This window comes from Rissa tridactyla, chromosome 15 (genome assembly GCF_028500815.1).
Source record: "Rissa tridactyla isolate bRisTri1 chromosome 15, bRisTri1.patW.cur.20221130, whole genome shotgun sequence".
NCBI classification, from domain to species: domain Eukaryota; kingdom Metazoa; phylum Chordata; class Aves; order Charadriiformes; family Laridae; genus Rissa; species Rissa tridactyla.
The window spans coordinates 5,733,159-5,750,338 of NC_071480.1; the positions used below are offsets into that span (position 1 = coordinate 5,733,159).

At 38.2% G+C, this 17,180-nt stretch overlaps 2 protein-coding genes across 3 annotated transcripts in view; both read right to left on the reverse strand.

Annotated features, from left to right (window-relative positions):
* The window catches only part of TBCD (tubulin folding cofactor D), a 126,388-nt gene extending 122,460 nt beyond the window's left edge, over window positions 1-3,928 (reverse strand). The window contains exons 1-4 of the mRNA XM_054221202.1: window positions 3,760-3,928; window positions 3,359-3,585; window positions 719-769; window positions 419-516 (exon numbers count right to left, since the gene is read on the reverse strand). Of these exons, the coding sequence (XP_054077177.1) occupies window positions 419-516; window positions 719-769; window positions 3,359-3,551 (342 nt within the window). The 5' untranslated portion in view covers window positions 3,552-3,585; window positions 3,760-3,928. The remainder of the gene's footprint in view (window positions 1-418; window positions 517-718; window positions 770-3,358; window positions 3,586-3,759) is intronic.
* Window positions 3,929-4,765: 837 nt separating this feature from the next.
* FN3K (fructosamine 3 kinase) lies at window positions 4,766-17,172 on the reverse strand. Of its 2 annotated transcripts, XM_054221659.1 has the most exons (7): window positions 16,408-17,172; window positions 11,740-11,921; window positions 10,540-10,691; window positions 9,113-9,204; window positions 8,622-8,704; window positions 7,639-7,761; window positions 4,766-6,854 (listed from the first exon to the last, which is right to left on the reverse strand). In XM_054221659.1, the coding sequence occupies exons 2-7, from the start codon at window positions 11,878-11,880 to the stop codon at window positions 6,516-6,518; spliced, it is 930 nt and encodes a 309-aa protein (XP_054077634.1). In that variant the 5' UTR covers window positions 11,881-11,921; window positions 16,408-17,172; the 3' UTR covers window positions 4,766-6,515. The 2 variants fall into 2 exon arrangements, with proteins under 2 accessions (XP_054077634.1, XP_054077633.1); XM_054221658.1 differs by having other exon boundaries at window positions 11,740-17,172.
* Between the last annotated feature and the right edge of the window lie 8 nt (window positions 17,173-17,180).

Sequence of the window (17,180 nt, forward strand, 5' to 3'; positions counted from 1 at the left end):
ACTCCACAACCCCTCTGCGCAATCTATTCCAGTATTCAACCCTCGCAGTCAAAAAATGTTTTCTTATGCTCAGATGAAAATTCCACGATCCTTCTTCATCTTATTTTACTCTTCTTTTTAACATTATGACTCTTGTTTTATCACTAAGTATCTCAATGTCTGCGATTTTTTTTGCATTCAGACCCTGATTTTTACTACTCTGGATTGTTAAATAACGTGAGCTATCATGAAAATCATCAAAAACAGAACTAACCTTTCACAGTACAGTTTGAAACCTTTCATTGCATTACTCAGACAATTATTTATTTATTTTACGGGTTTTTTAAATATTAATTTTTTTAAAGTTACTTAAATAACAAAGAAAATATTGGAAATTTACACATTTCAGTTACAGGATGTTAAATTTGGGATTTTTTACCTTTGTAATGATGTAAAGAAATTTAAAAGCCAGGTGAACTAGTGGGGGAGGAGATCCATTGTCCCGTACTATATCCAACAATGAATTCATCATCCACTCTAATGAAATGAGAGAAAAAAAAGTTAGACTACATGCAGTTAGCTTACAGTTTCTCATACTTCTAATAATAAAGAGGGAGACAGTAGTCATATTATATAAGTAATATTATCCACAGCAATCTTGTTACGCAAATACGGACCTTCTAGTTTAACAGATTTTGAAGTATCTGCACAAAAAAATATTTAAAGATGACATTCCTACCCAAGTGGCGATCCAGCAAGTGAGGTTGTTCCTGGTACTTGTCCATTATACCTGAAATGGAAAAGATACCTGTGATAAACTATTAAAATTAAAGGCTCTTGCAGGCATTAATTGTGAGCTACACCCCTGTTTCTAGACAGCTTTAGCTTAAGATTTCAGTATCCCTGAGCTAAGTGCCACCACTACCTGTAAGAGAGGTCAAAAACTAAGAAAATTACAGAGAAGTAACTGTAAAAATACAGTCTGTCCACTTCAATAGCGCAATCATTTACCTACATTGTATCATACACTCTCTTCCAGGAGTCTCTCAAATTACTATGGACAAATCTCACAGCGAGATGAAACAAGCAATCACTCGGTTTATTGCTGTTCTTCACTGCAGAGCTCTTTGTGGCTCTCCTTTCCTAAGCGCGACTTACCAGCACACCATTTCTGATGGGACTTTGCAAACAGAGAATATTGCAACAAACTAAGAACAACTTGCCACAGTTTTAAGAAACAAAAGCATTTCAATTTAAACCTAGAATCAACGAAAAGCTGATACAGAAGTGAAAGCCAGATTTCAGAAAAGATCATCAAGTGATCCAGTATTGCACTGGAGATTCCCTGGGTCATTTTAGATGTTTGGCCAGAAAATAGCTTTTTAATTGTAAAACTAAAAATACTTTCTTAGCCTCTCCTTTTCCTGCATTTGTTTCTCTCTCAAACAGCTTTACCTTCTCTATCCCTTTTCTCCGTTTGTCGCATTAACACTTACATTTAAGACATAACTCAACTGCAACAGTGCTGCAGTTTACCAGTGGATGACACTGCACAACCACTTTCAAGACACCAGCCAGTCCAACAGTATCCTTGCAGCAACTTGTGCAATTCCACTGGGATACCACAGTGCTGTCTCCTATCAAGAAGGAAGCCTGAGCTCCTAGTCATCACTAACTTCCCATTGTAATCAATGATACCTTAAGCTGCGTACAAATAATCAGAACTAGTGAATACAAGAAATTCCATCAACACTGAAAGCAATAGCTCTCAGCAGAAGTGGAATTTAATGGCAAATTCCTTATCTTGCCAACTTGTTTTCCCAGATCACAGTCTAGCAATCTAAAATAAAACCCTAAATCTAAATGCTGAAGAGAATGAACTGAAAAAATGTCCTGCTAATGCTATTTCAAAAAAAAATCTTCCTAAATTTTCCTACAAAAATTATAGTTGCAGATTAAACTATCTTCCAAACTTCTGCTTCTAACAGTTCACAAAAAAAATGAGCATCACATTTTTGTGAATGCTTTGGAGACCTGCATTAAAATCTTCTGTAACTGATCATTACTGCGTTATCTGCGTACAGATTAAAGGTATCCCCTAAGCTTTGACACTATATCCCACAAATTTAGCCCGTTACCGTATCGGGACATTTTGCCCAAGAAGGATCAAACGGTACCTTCTGACACTAAATATTATAACCAAACATTGAACGACATGTACAGTACCTATCAGTTTTAAGTATATTAACACAGAATTTACTGGGCAATGATATGCATGCAGAAAGTTCATAAATACAATTAAAATCCACAGAGACAGTAATTTGATATGAAATACAGAGAGACACAGGAAGATGATTGGTTGGAGATGATGGCCTTTCAGACACTGAGATTTTTTTTAGTAATGGCTTTTCTATCCCGAAGTCTACCATTTCACCTGTGATACTGGACAATCAACACAAATGTGAATGTTTTTGCTACTTCTTTCTGAACAGTTATATGTTCATCATTAACCTCCTCAGATGCAACAGTCAGTTAAGTCGATCAAGTATAAATCTGCTGAGTAACTTCTGCAGGGTCAGATTTCCAAATTTTGGCGTTCTGCTTTTTGTCAAAAACACAGGCACCAGATCAATATTTTGACCGTAAGTTTTTGCAATTTCACCATTTTTTGCAAAAGTACTTGCAAAATGCTAGTTCATTTAATTTGATTAATAAATACACAAAACTTTGAATTAACTTTTGCAGACCACCTGGTCAGAGTATTGGATCCAATACACAGATGTGGACCATAACAGGCTAATTACCTAGGACACTCCTACATGCACGTAGTTATACCACTCCTACACTCAGCTGAGATCTAGAAGCAGAATAGCTTCCATTATGTGGCACAAAAGCTCAGCTACTAAGTCAGATCCAAGCTGCCTCCACTCAGAAACAATTATGTGATCTGTATGGAGTCAGCTACCCTTCATATTTCATATGAAATACATAAGTAAAAATATGAAATTACCACTTTAAAGCTCAAAATGTATGCATTTTTAACAACCAGTTAAGTACAAAAATGGCTTTATTTGACAGACACACAAACCTCAACTAAATTACTGTCTGCGTTTGAATAGGAAAATAGACTAAACACAGGTCAGAATTCAGATTTTTTTTAAATCCAAGACTTGAGGTTTTATTTACAATAGTTAAATAACATGTAATAATGGATGGAGTACATATCTGGAAAACAAAATGAGTAAAAAAATAAATCTAAACTACCTGTTGACAGAATTCCAGCATTACCACTAATCCAAAATTAGCGGTTGAGTCCTTTCTTGGCAATAAATTCTTTTAAGTGACATAAGAACACGCTCCCTTTGGATGATGTGCTTACCTATGAATTTTTCCATTGCCATTTCTCGAGCCACCAGATCCCCAAAGACTCCCTTCAGGCTACCGATAAGCCCCCGAACCTCCTGACTCTCTGTGAAACTCTCCAGGATATTTCTCGTCGTGATGACACCCGGCTCCTGACTCTTGCCATCCTCTGTCTCCGGTCCCGCTCCATCCCTCTCGTCCAAAGCCATGCCCGAGGCCGGCCGTCAGCGCTCCCTGTCACAGCTGGGCACAATAACAGCCGGTCAGTCAAAATATGCCTCCCGCTGGGAGAAGCGGAGGCGAGCCCTCCCTCATGCGACACCGCCGCTCCTCACAAACGGCCCGGCCCGCCGCCATGCGGCCCACCGCGCCCCTCCCCGCCAGGCGCCGCGGGGCGGAGGCCCGGCCCGGCCCTACCCTGTGTCCCCAGCCGTCCCACACAGCCGGTGGCTCTCGGAGGTGGCCGGCGACAGCAGCGGGGACGGCGAGCGAGGCCCTTACCCCGCTAGCAACTCTCGCGCACGGCGCCCTGGCAACCGCCGCCGCGCACCCCTCAGCCGCCCCGCGCGCAGCCTCCCGCCTACGGGGCGCCGCGCGGGACCAAAGGCTGCAGAGACGGCCGCGCTCCCGCGCGCTGCCCCTCCCCTCCGTCGCGGGGCGGGCGTGCGGCTGAGGGGAAGGGCGGGCCGCTGAGGGGAAGGAAGGGAGGGTGGGTTATCTGCGACCTCATCCCTTTTTTACTCTACCCACGCCAAAACATTGAATTATACGGTTAATTGTCAACTCAGAATTGATAAAAAAATTCTGGAAACAAAGTCTGAACGCTGAAAACTACAGAAAAAAAGGGAAGGGATGCAAGCAGGCAGACTCAATGGCTGCCCCCTCACAACAGTTCCTTATCCGTCATGCCAGATTGTTTTCCGTTAGCTTTTTTGGGAAGATATTTTGTCATGTTTCAGCCCAAGACGTACCCTGTCTCCATCCACTCTTCCCACACACTCTCCCCTTCGCTACTGAATATTTTACACGACTACTTTTCCACTTTTTTCTTGACACAGCTCCAACAACAGAAAACTAAAGTCAGCATCTAAAGCAGACATTGACTAAGTCACCCATCATAGACTAAGTAGACATAGACTAAGTCCAATATGTAAAAAGTTACCTTTTTACTTATTAGAAAATAAACTTGAAGGATCAGACCAGCTGACAAACTAAAATGGGTGCTCGAGGTGAGATGAGACACCTTTAGGGGTGCTCGATTCTCTCCATTGATTAAAAAGGAAATTGAGGGAGACACTTGGGTCTGGTCAGGACATTAGGACAGGTAACTTCTCTTTGCTGGTATCCAGCAACTCCATCCGCACCCATATCTCTTATCTTCAAGCTCAAATTTGTTAACACAAACCACAATCACAAAATGCAGGTACTCCAAACACATAGGTTCTGCAAGGCAAGTATTTTATTTGAGAAGGAGAAATTTTAAGTTCACATGTACTTTCCAATGTAATGCATGTATTTTTGTTGACATTAATAAGACTAGTAAGCATGCACTTTGCTGTTTTCTTAGACCTGGATTTTCCAGCTATCACCTATGATTTCAACTGTATTCTAATTCTATTATTCCACTTTTCCAGTCTTATAATTGTATTAAGTGTTATAACCACACCATTACAACTTCCCCTAATTGTAGCCCAAACTCAAAGGAAGTAAAAATTTTTATCTATTTGCATTATATTCATAGAGAATGAAATGCATTTTTTTTAAATAGCATAAATTACAACATCTAGCTTTAAAGTTTATGAAATCTTTATAGCACAGCCATTTAAAACTGAAAAAAAAGAGTCTAAACATATTTGAGCATTTTTTAATATAACATTTTAGGTATTAGTCATGACAACCTTCCGAAGCCTAAATACATAAGTCATTCTTACTCAAGTTTTCTGATTCACGTAAGCATTTGCTGGACTGCACTTACATTTACTTCCTTTATCACTTTCTTCCATTAAAAAAACAGGGCTTTGTTAACGTACTGTAGCTCTCATTGCATGCCAACATCTTTGTTGCACGGTTTTTTCCCCAAATTCTCATTGCCTATGTTTTCTGTAAAAATAAAGCCGTTAGGAATATTAAAAAACATTATAAAGCCATTCAATTTGACACTGTTCCTTCAGTCATCCAGCAGTGGCAGAACAGACTTGCTTGGCCTACTGTACATTATTTTATAAAATCAAAAATACATCAAGCACCAACCAACACAGCAGCAAGAGCTGCTTTCTTGTCATCGAAACACTAAACCTCCCTCCCACTTTTTGCTATCTTTTTACAAAGTTATTTAAAGGTGTTACTATCATAGTATAACACACTAAAATTACAATATGTTATTATCAAACTTGTGTGGTAACAACCCACTTTCTGACCACAGTTAATTACCAAGGAACTACAGAAATATCTTTTTTACAAAATGCTGTGATAAATTAAATTACAGTAGTAAGAAAAAAAAACCCAAAAGCATGTAAGTAAATTACATTAAATTAAAATAAATATTAGAAATGTTATTAATTATATATATGCTTGCCAAGTGCAGTCCAAAGGGCCTCATCTACTCCTTAAATCAAAAAGAGAATGTTTTCATTTTCAGATTCATAGAATCTGATTTAAGTTTTGGATCAGAACACTTAACACGGGAAAGGAAGGACGACAGAAAGATGGAAACAGACAAAAAACTAAAACAGAACAAAAAAGGGGAGACATAAGGAACCGCTTATTACTTCCAGCACTGCAATCCCCCAACAGTAGCTTTCAATACCGAACTGCCAATAAATCAGCAGCAGAAATGGCAAGATATAAACTGTGGAAATGCAGCAGCCAAGAAGTGAGACCGTGTATGGCGAGTAGGGTTAGGCTGTCATGCTACTTTTCCAACCTAGTGGAGTCTTCACAAACAAGGCAGTCTTTTCCTTCAGCAAGGTAGGAATCTGTGCTAGTAAACTAGTGTACAAGTTAAAAATTACACAATCACTCTTAACATTTAGTGAGGCTCACAAGTGTTCTAAGCCTTTTTTTACATATCAGGTGTCTTATCATCAACATTAATTCCTAGTTTGTGTTGCTCCTGATAAGCAGGGGCTGTTAATTACCAAGGGACTATGTCAGAATTTCTCAAACCTATCTGGTCACTTTAAAAGTTTTCTCATCATATTTAGGGTAGATCCCCTGTACCCTGTCCCAAAATGGTTCCAATGGTTTATATAATTGAAGAGCTGATACAATTTGTTTCGTTTCTCAAATCCTGGAGCTTTGGGTATTTTACTGTGATAGGCGGAGAAAAAACAGCTGCTAAATCCACCAAACATTCCTGCAATGGCCAGTTCAAATTCTGAATGGCCATAGAAGGAAGCAGGGTCAAATATAATTGGCCCAGAGTCGTCCTCGGCCACATTTCCAGCCCATAGGTCCCCGTGCAGGAGAGCAGGAACAATTTCTACATCACAGAACATTTCAGGAATCTTTATCTGAAAAAGCATAAACAAACACGTAACAATTAAAGACTTTTAAAGAAAATAGTAAATAAAGTACCATAGTATTATTATAAAACACGAAGCTAGTCAAATACTGCCTGTTTTCAGTTCTCATGCAGTGCTTTTGACATTGATGGCTACAAGCATAAACCTAAACTGTTAGCCAGTAGTAAACGTTCTTCATTGTTCTTGACAGATCTCAGCAAGTCATTTAATTCACAGTCTAGTATAAATATCTAGTATTAATGCATCATTCCTAGACACAGATAGTATTGGCTGTCACAAGAAATAAAACATAAGTTTCATTTAAATTAAAAGGTTTCAGTGGCAAAAAGGACAGCAGTAAACATCTGTACCAATTAACCAGAATTGAGGAACAAATTTGTGATGTCAAGCGTGCAGAAGAATACTTTCCTGGCTGTCTGCTAAGTGCTGCGTGGAGTGTGACCTGAACCACGATCTCGGCTGGGAGACTGGACCAATTGAAAAAACCAAAATCTGCCTGGTCAGCAGAATCTTACCTATTTTGTAATGCCAATTTCTTAGATAGGATTTCCCATCTTACTACTAGCTGTATTCTAAGAAATAAATGTCAGTGCTGAATTACAGGTTTGTTTTCACTATTAGAAAACTGAAACATGAATTATTTTCAGCTGACAATGTTGTTGGATCAGCTGTTTATTAAAAGCTACATAAATCTCTTATAGAACACCTTTAATATTCCACCGATACATATTTTCTAACATTCTAAAAAACAGATTTAAGACGTGGTTCATACTTTTAGCTGTGACCAAAGTTCTCTGGCTTCTCTGTCTCCATAATCTTTTTCAATCAAATCCAATTGAGCTTGGAGTCGGTGACGAATAAAGAAGGAAGGCCAATCACTCTGCCATTCATTCACCTAGGAAATATGACACAGAGGTTTGTAATAAACAATTTTAACATATACATAGTCAGTATTAATAATACATAGATATCAAGTTAAAGTGCTCGATGCTCACACAATGGCCTAGGCAACGTTAGTATGACCTATGCACAATGTTATTAGACATTTTGTTGATTGTTCTTTTGGGAGTGATGCTCTCTTCCATGTTTAGGTGGGGCTGTCTTTAACATGAGATACAAGTTGAGGTTCTGGCTATTTTAATTCATTCAGATTTTCATAATGTATTTTAAAGGAAGAGTTTCTGGTGAAATCATTTCAGTTGTTCCATATTATATTCCAAAATCTTTCTGGTAATTCATTTCTAATTTGGTGAAAAGTTGTACTTAGCAAAGGGTTTGAGATATTGAAAGTTCATTCAATTAAATAGTAGAATGAAATTCTACCATGTGCAGAGCCAGCAAGTGACTGATTTATCTCCGAGAGCACTTTCCAACGTCTTATGTCATGTGTTACATGATGAGGCCCTCTAAAAGCAGTGGATTTTGCCATTTGAGATCCATATACTAAGGGCTTAGAGAAAACAAAAGCAAGACATGGTATGTGAAGGGATATTTATTTTATTAAGTATCACCAAGCTAAAGAATCACCGCATCATTTCTAATTCTTCAACCCACTGTGTCTGCTTGCTGTCTGCATCGTATCTATCGAGCCACACACATCGAATAGCCATCGTATTCCCTTCACTGTCAGGTCAGAATGAAACAGTGAAAGCAAAACTGTGATCATTAAGCTGAAGGCAAATGAAAAAAGCTTTTGTATAAGGAGTTCCTAGAGCTACATGCGTACATGTCAGCTTTCACAGACATGGAACATACCTGTGGTATATAACCACAGCAAGTGGCTGTATGGAATCCAAACTTATCCACGTACTGAGACTCAGAGTGACCTGCTCCTTTACCTAAAAAACAAAATAATTATTGTGAGTTTTGAGATCCTTACATAGCAAAGTTTGCAAACACGGAAATAAATTTCAGAGAACAGGCATACAAAATAATTTTAAGCAATAAGTTACACTTATTTCATGGTCACAGCTCTCTCTAAAGATGGAAAGAACTCTCTTAGACTTGAAAACATTGAATGGAAATTAAGGTGCAATTAGTCACATTCAGTGACTTTTCTTTGAATAAAAGACATTCAGGAACAGGGTCCAGATCACTGATTCTGTTTCGACTGTTTTGACACTTGAACATGTTGTCATTAAATATGACTTATTTTTGATTCACAGATTATTTGTGACCTGCAATATTGCACCACAGCCAAATGAATGATTTCATTTTTGGTTTAGTACATGATATCGATACTCTACCAATTGTGTTTCCCTCCTTTCTCAATTTCTCTCCAAGTTTCTGGTTATAAAGATGAAGATCTGCTATCTGCTCTCCAAGCTTTGAAGAATATCTGGAGGATCAAAACACAAAAGGAAACTGAAATAAGACAAGTGAACAAAATATTACAGGGAAAAAAAAAATCTCAAATATGACCAATTATATTTTTGTCAAATATAGAACCTTAATTAACTTCATAAGTACATAACAGGGAGCAAATGATTAGACAACAACTCTGCAGAAACAGGTTGTAACAGTTAATAAAATGAACATAAGCCAATGCTCTTACAAGAACGGTAAACGGAACACAAGGTTATAAAAACAGGAGCATAGAGTGCAGGAGGATAAACTAATCCCTCTTATCAGCTCCACGTTAATAAGCAGAGAACAGAACATGATATCTACTTTTGTGCCTCATATTTCGAGATCAGTTGAACAGCAATAAGAATAGTAAGTCTAAAAAGAAGCCATAAGCAAGGTTTAAGTTGAGGTTGCTTAATGCAGATGGACAAGTGAAAAACAGTTAAAACATCGCAGAGATATCTGAACAGGAGCTGCAAGGAAGGAAACTCATTTATTCTCCATGCCCAGAATGGATAGAAAATAATAGGCTTAGAATTGCAACCAAGAGGACTGAGGTTAGATATTAGAAAGTCTTTCCTAGGAACAGTGGGATGGATTGGATGGAGTGTTTGGGGAGGCTGTGGAATTGTCATTATTCTCCCAATAAAAATAGATAGGTTGGACAAACAACTGCCAGAAGAGCCAGAGGCATTACTATGTTCCTGTAGAGGCCTGGAACGACACAAATAACTCCTGAAATCCTACGCTCAGGAGCCTCTGACTCCTCAATTCCATGTTCAGATTGGTTGACGGACAAAATGGAGCTTCGTATTATCTAGTCATTTGGTTCTTCCTCACCCTAGTGTCTTTGAACTTGTTGACTGGCTTCAATCATACTTGAAGATTATATTTAGAGAACAGAGGTTTCAAAGACATAAGAAGCCTATGAAGTTTAAAGAAATTTAAAGACAACTGATAGGTGGGGAAAAGAAACTCAAATGAAAAATCCCATGAGGGAAAACACCGGCTAAACTCAGCCATTATCACATTCACTTTAGTAGCATCTCAGCACGCGTGAACCAGCACACAAAGCTTGACACGACCAATAGCATGCCATTTCTATTGCAGGTAGGTGGTCAGGGAAGAGCAAAGTACGGGGAAGGAGTGTATACACACACAAATACATATCTAGATATGTATATATATTTTTAATATATGCACATATACACACACAAACACAGATCTTGACAAATATAAGCTCTAGCTCTGAGAGAACACAGAGGATCTTCGCTAAGAAAATATGCCCCATAACATAGTAAAAAGAGAGAGAGATGTACAGACATACTTGTTTAGGTGCTTCATCTTTAGGTACTCCATGACAAACATTGCTCCTCCTCCAGGTAGGTCAATTATTTTAATAGGCTGAGGGACTCTCACAATATTGGTTTTCTGAATAGCTTCCAAACTTGCCATTTCCCCTTCAAACATTTTTCTAGCCTGTCAGGGAATAAGAATATCCTTGGGCTAAACTATGGATGTCTGCAACAAGTACTTTGGAAAAAATAGCCTTGTTTACAAAGGTACAAGGAGTTAATTCATCTTGATAAAAGAATGTAGGTGCAGGAAGGTTTCAGTCCACACAGGGAGACTTGAATACCTTAATTCTAACTTGTTTTTTTCCCAAATTCATTCCAGGGTAGTAGGATACGTCACATTTCACCATGATTTCCAGCTGCTGTGGAGATACCAAACTACTCAGACATAACAGTATCTCTGAGGATAATACCCACAAATGGGTATTTCAAAACCACAGATGACCACTACTAAACGAAGTAAATGATTGAATCCTTAAACTGGTTCTCCTTTCCATGCAGGTCAATGGCCACCAGACAGAGACGACAGTACAAATATTAAGCCTGTACTCTACATTTCTGAAGTCAAGATGCTGTTCTTCACAGCAGTTTTAGGATGTTTTTGATATTGACAAAGCAAATTTCTGATGCACTGTGGTGTTACAAAACACAATTGAGCATTCATTTAGTAATAGAAAAGTCAAGAGCTTGACCTGAAAAATTGCAAGAATCTTACTGCTAGAAATACAAAAAGCAATGGGGAAGTTTGAAACCTCTGCAGCTTTAAAAAGAATGCATGAATTTTAGCACTGGCACCCTGTTTGCTCCCTCACTATTCTGTCCTTTCAACTGAAACATGAAAAGAAATGCAGTGAATGCAAATTTAGCTTTAGGCTTTTCCAAACTCTAAGTATTACAATAACAGCTCTGTGCTTCGCCTCCATTTTACATACTGCAATGCCAATTCCTGTTGTTGAGGGTTATCACATTGCATTACACTTCATTTTGCATTAACCAAACCTGCTGCATTAATACTTGATATAATATAGACTACAGCTTTTAAAAGAACACTGAAGTAATTAAAAGTCAGACTGAAAATGCAGAACTCTAGGTTATTAACAATCAGGTGCTTTTAAAATAAAAAGCTCTCTACGTGCAATAATATTAGTAGTTAAATATCTGCTAGCATTAACCTGAGGTTTGTGGTTGATTTTAACAAATACTCGTCCACTGTCTGTTTCATAACCTTGGCCTTGGCTAATGTATCCTCCTCCCGAGCTTCCAAATGCCTTCAGAACGGAAGTTTTCAGTTCTGTTTTCAGGATTTTTTCCATGGTAATTTCCAGGCTGCTGCAGCTGCTTTCTGCTAAATCCACTGCAAAACAAGATTAAAGGTTTGGGTCCTTCTTTCACTGTCACTCTGCTATGAGGTAGAAAGGGCCACCCACCAAATTAAAAAAAAAAAAAAATAGCAGCCAAAAATAAAAAGCAAATCCAGAGATAATGTTTCAAAATGCTTTGTTTCCCATGGGCTTTTATAGCTATATATGAAAAGTAAAAATCTTTGTAAATATTTGCTAGAATAAAATGGAGAGGTGCGCCCTGGGTCCTCTCTCAACTGTGCTGAGAGCTGCTGGTATTTGTAGTTTGGACCCGTTTTTCTTTTTTAAGCTCTGTGAGCGCATTGGTAGAAGAGGTCATTTTTAAACCAATCCACTAGAGGGAGTCTAAACGCAACAATACAAATTGCGCACTTGTATTGTGGTTATTTAAGGTGCAAAAAACAAAGTTGCAGCCTGTAAGGATTCAGTTAAATCACGCGGCTGACCATAAATCAGCCACCAGAAATATGTGGAAAGGTTGGTGGGTTTTTTCTCTGCCTGTAGTTGCTTTGTGTGGACTGGAGTTCTGTTGTCACAGAGATCTTTAGAACACTTTCCCTTCTTGGGACATAATTCAATCTCTTGTATGAGACAGTCAAAAGACTTCCATTGCCCGAAAGTGCCCTCAAGTCAGTGAGATAGCGACGTGCTCAGGGCTGGACATCATCAAGTGAAAATTCATAGTAAAAGCATCAAGCTGGTAATAAAGAAATTTGGGATACTGTTCTATATGCTTCTCCTGATTTAATGCCGTCTTTAGGACATTATTTCACCTTTTTACGTCCTTTCACAATCTGTAACACACAGAAAGAAGATCCCTTGGGTACTGCTGAATTTAATCACTTCATACTTGCAAAGTTCACTGACACCCTCAGGTATAAGGTGTTAAACCTTTAAAACATGTTATCATAACCCAGACCCTACAGTATTTGTTTTAATAACGTCTGTATAAAGATAACATATTCGGTTAGGTGGCTATGACCAACTCCTAGCACGTTACAATCTGTGGAAAAGGCTGCAGTTCTTGTTCTCAATTGGAACAGCAATGGCTACCATCTCCCCAGGGAACTTTTGGATTCCCTTGTCACTGCTGCACTGTGCTTTCATGCATTTATCTCTCTTTTCACTATTATTTGTTTGTGTTGATTCATATATTTGGTTTTGACAGAAAAAGGAATGATTACTGAACAAATACTGGCTTCACTTAGGTAGGCTTTTCACTACATTCACAAACGCTTCCAGCCCTACATGGAGTGAAAAATATTGGTATAGTACAAGTTATTTCTCAAACAAGTAATTTCTCAGAACATAGCTCCTTATGGTACACAGAGCAGCTGGAACACAGCAGACCTCAAGGGGACAAATTGGCTAAGGAGGAACTTTGTAACAGCCAGATTTATTTGAGCAGGACATTGCTTACAGAGTAGGAGCACAAGCTGAAAAAGTGCAATTCATGGCCTGAAATCAGAAACAGTGATTCAAATACAGAATAGTATTCAAGAACGGCAAGAAGCCACACTTGAGGTTACATATCTTGGTTGGACATTTACATTATATGTCTAAAGTAACCAATGACTGCTTTGGCAATCCTTCTACAAAGTCCAGCCGTAATATTTTGTAACTGTCACATCACTGATATACTAACTGTAATAAAGATTCTTCACAAAATAGAGATACAGAAAGTAACACTGGGGAGAGGTAGAGAAGAGTCAGAGAAGAGTAGGAGTCTCAAGTAGTTTTTCCATACACTCATGGAGCATTTGTGCCTAGGAAGTGGGCCACAGCTGCTAAAGCAAACAACTATGCCTGGACCAAAGACAGCTTAAAGCATGAGTGCTCAGCATGTACATTAAATCACAATAAACCAGTTCACATGCACTGAAAGCAACTTGATTATTGCTGTAGTTCTTGGACAGTTTGAGACAGTTAATATGACTCATGTGACTGATTTATAGATAGTGAAAATGCCAAGCAATTTGAGTTTCAGGATATATGAAGCCCTAAAAAGTATCCTACTATTAGAACAATGGTCTCCAAACTGCTGAAAGGAGTAAACTGGGTTGCAATGGAGCACCTGGGGAAAGGAATAGAGTTTTTTGGCAACAAGATAAACGACAATGACCAGGGACCCTTATTTCTGCATACTGAAAGATACCCTAATTAATTTTTCTATTTACCTGTTAAGGAGACAAAAAAAGAGGGGGGAAAAAAAAAACAAACAAAAATCCAAACCAACACAACCCAAAACCACAAAACAAACAAGAATGGATCTTCATCCACAATATTACTACTGAACCCAAATTTTTGCAGTCTAGTATGCCATGGACATGCCTCCTACAGTTTCCAGTGAAGATGCCAATAGTACTGACCGTAAGACTTTTTTCAGCATTCTGACATTCTGTTTTATTTTTTGTTGAACAGGAAACAGGACTGTGTTAATCCAAATATATTGCATCACTTATATAGTAGCCAAGAGATAGGAAATCCTTCTGTTTGCTTCCACAATGGCTCGATATTTAACTAGTAATGCACAGGTGAAAGGCCTGGTTTCCTAACATTTTGTTCATGTTCTTTCCCGTCAAGCAACTTCAAACAATTCATTTCAAACGCTGGAAGTAAAGGAACTCAAAAGCATCCCAGGTGGGCTCGAAGGAACAGAGTGCTTGAGAATACCCCAGTCAATGAAAGCTCCTACAAGGAGCAATTCAGCACCATGGCCAGATCCCAAAGGAAAACACGAATGGCATCGGAGGCGAGAAGAGGGTGAGGAATCACAAAGGACTATTTCTGTGAGTGTTGTCGGGCTCCTGGTTTGAGACCTATCTTCAGAGTTATGCTTATAGTGGAGTTTGTAACTGTTTCGTTTCCCAGTTCTTTTCTTGTTTTGCTCGCAACTGCTTATAATATGTTTGTTTTCAAAGACTCTCCAGAAGACATGCATACCAATGAGAAAAAGATTGTTTAATTCTCCTTTGGGAATATCTAAAGAATCATAGGAAACAAAGAAGCTATATAGAACACTGAAAGCCACTAGCAAGAAAAGACTTCCATCATAAAAACCTCCATTCCTTTGACAGCAGTTAGTTTCTCAGTAAAGAGCTATCCAAGGACAAATAATTCAGAGCTCCTTCAATGCTATAGATCTGATCTTCAGTATAAGTGCACAGGCTGTAGCTCTTTAGACAATATCAACCATGCTTTGGGAGATTTCAGTGAATTCTTGGAGATTTCATTGAAAAATGTGTTGAAAAGCAATTGAATATTATCTTACAAAGAAAAACAATACAACTATTGTGATTCTGCTGCAGCTTAGTTACCAGAAATATATTTTCACCTTAAATCTTTTGTCACAAACAGTGCCTACAGTACAAGCTGATTATATACCACTTCCCACCCACTTTTACTTCTGCAAGAACAGTCCAGCATCAGTTAACATCACCAGATCTATTTTGGAACAACAGTGAAGACAAGAAGTAGGAAGAAAAATAGTACTAGAGCGCAACATTCCTCTTTGCAGGCAGCTTTTGCAGATGGCAGCAGTCCACGAGACTGAAAACAAAGTCACACTGAAATGTAGGTTACACAGGAACTATAAGCAATTCAGCAGAAATACAGGTTCTTGCAGAGAGGTTCAAAACGGATTTATTTTCACAATAAGGACAGCCAAGCCGCGAAACAGGTAGCCCAGAGAGGTCGTGAAGCCTCCATCTTAGAGATTTTCAAGACCAGACAAAGACCCAAGTAACACGACCTGTCCTAGCTTATCCTGCTTTAAGCAGGAGATTGAACTGAGTGACCTCCTGAGATCTCTCACAACCTGAATTTTCCTATGATCCTAACAACTGAGGCCAGATTTCCAAGCTTCCCTTCTCCTAACTCCTCTTCAAGGCAGAAGCTGGTGTTGTTAAGAGTTATGCACAATCATATCCACTAATTAATTCCTTAAGGAATTAATTTCAAAATTTATCTTAAATTAAGAAAAAATATATAAAGAGATCTGGTTTTAAAAGTTTTAAAAATAAATGCCTTGAGATGCTTTAGTCTACTAATGCCACGCACGCATTGTGATCCATCTTGAGAAAAGACTTAGAAACATCATGAGAGGACATTACAATTTTTTTACAATATACAAATACACATACACTGTATATTTAAGAAAAATTCAATGGTTCTTTTACCCTTCTTCCTTGTCCAAACAGAAATGGAAAGTCGGCAAAATTATGGTACAGAACCAGGAAATACAGAATGAGAGCATGGGTACAAGGAAACACGCTTAACAGATTTACAATGTACAGAGGAAGCCAAGAGGGAGGAATATATGAGAAGGAAAAAACAGGACACATTAGCTTTAAACTATGAGAGAAAGAGATGAAGAATAACAAAGGCATGCCTAGAACACATAATGCAACAAAATGATCAGAGGAGAATTCTAAGAGCAGTGCCGAACTGTACAACAAGTAAGAAAAAAAAATAATTTACCTTACAGAATTGCAGCAATTTCTTCTTAAGAGTCCACTAGCAGCCTGCCTTCGGAAGATTTCATCCCTTTCTCCATCCTCTGATTCAACTGCTGTCTATAAGAACTCAAAACCAAGGGATCCATGGTACAGTAGAGCTTGCTGTTACATTCCATTTGTATTCCTCTCTACAACCCTTCCATTTCTAATTGTAGGACAAAATAGCTTTGAAAAAGTGAGCATATACCTTAAATCAAATCTCTAAATACAGTTGTTTCTGTTTACATAACCTGCATACAACACAATTTTCTTTCAATCACAAGAATATCTTGATTCAGTTCTATTAGGAAAAGGTGATCTTTGAAGACTTACCATTTATCACTCAAGTCTATGACTGACAGAAAATCCACCTTCATATCACTTTTCATCTTCTAATGCTAAAAAATACTTAGGTATTTTAGCAAAACAAACATGTTGATTTATTGAAGTTTTGTAAACAGAATGACGTTGTTAAGTAACTTCTAATTTTATTATGAAGGCACATGGAAATACACAGTTAAGGGATCTAACCAGAGTGAAAGCTGGCTAAAATTCCACAGCATCAGCTGCGCTAAGCAGTGTTAAGTGTGTGTGAATGGAATAAGAGTATGTGCACAGACGTAACATTTCATCAACAACATCCAAACAGCTGGTACAATACATAAAGTTTGAATGCATAGATAGGACCTCAAATGATACCGTAACCAAACAACACGTAAATTTTCTTCGTTGACACACTGCTCCAGATTAAAATCC

What these genes read in the sequence shown, in the direction of transcription:
- FN3K (XM_054221659.1), bottom strand. Translation starts at nt 11,880, where the DNA reads ATGGAAAAAATCCTGAAAACAGAACTGAAAACTTCCGTTCTGAAGGCA. An exon ending in AAATCAACCACAAACCTCAG is followed by an intron (nt 10,692 to 11,739) that starts GTTAATGCTAGC and finishes ATTCCCTGACAG; the next exon opens with GCTAGAAAAATGTTTGAAGG. An exon ending in AAAGGAGGGAAACACAATTG is followed by an intron (nt 8,705 to 9,112) that starts GTAGAGTATCGA and finishes TTTGTTTTTTAG; the next exon opens with GTAAAGGAGCAGGTCACTCT.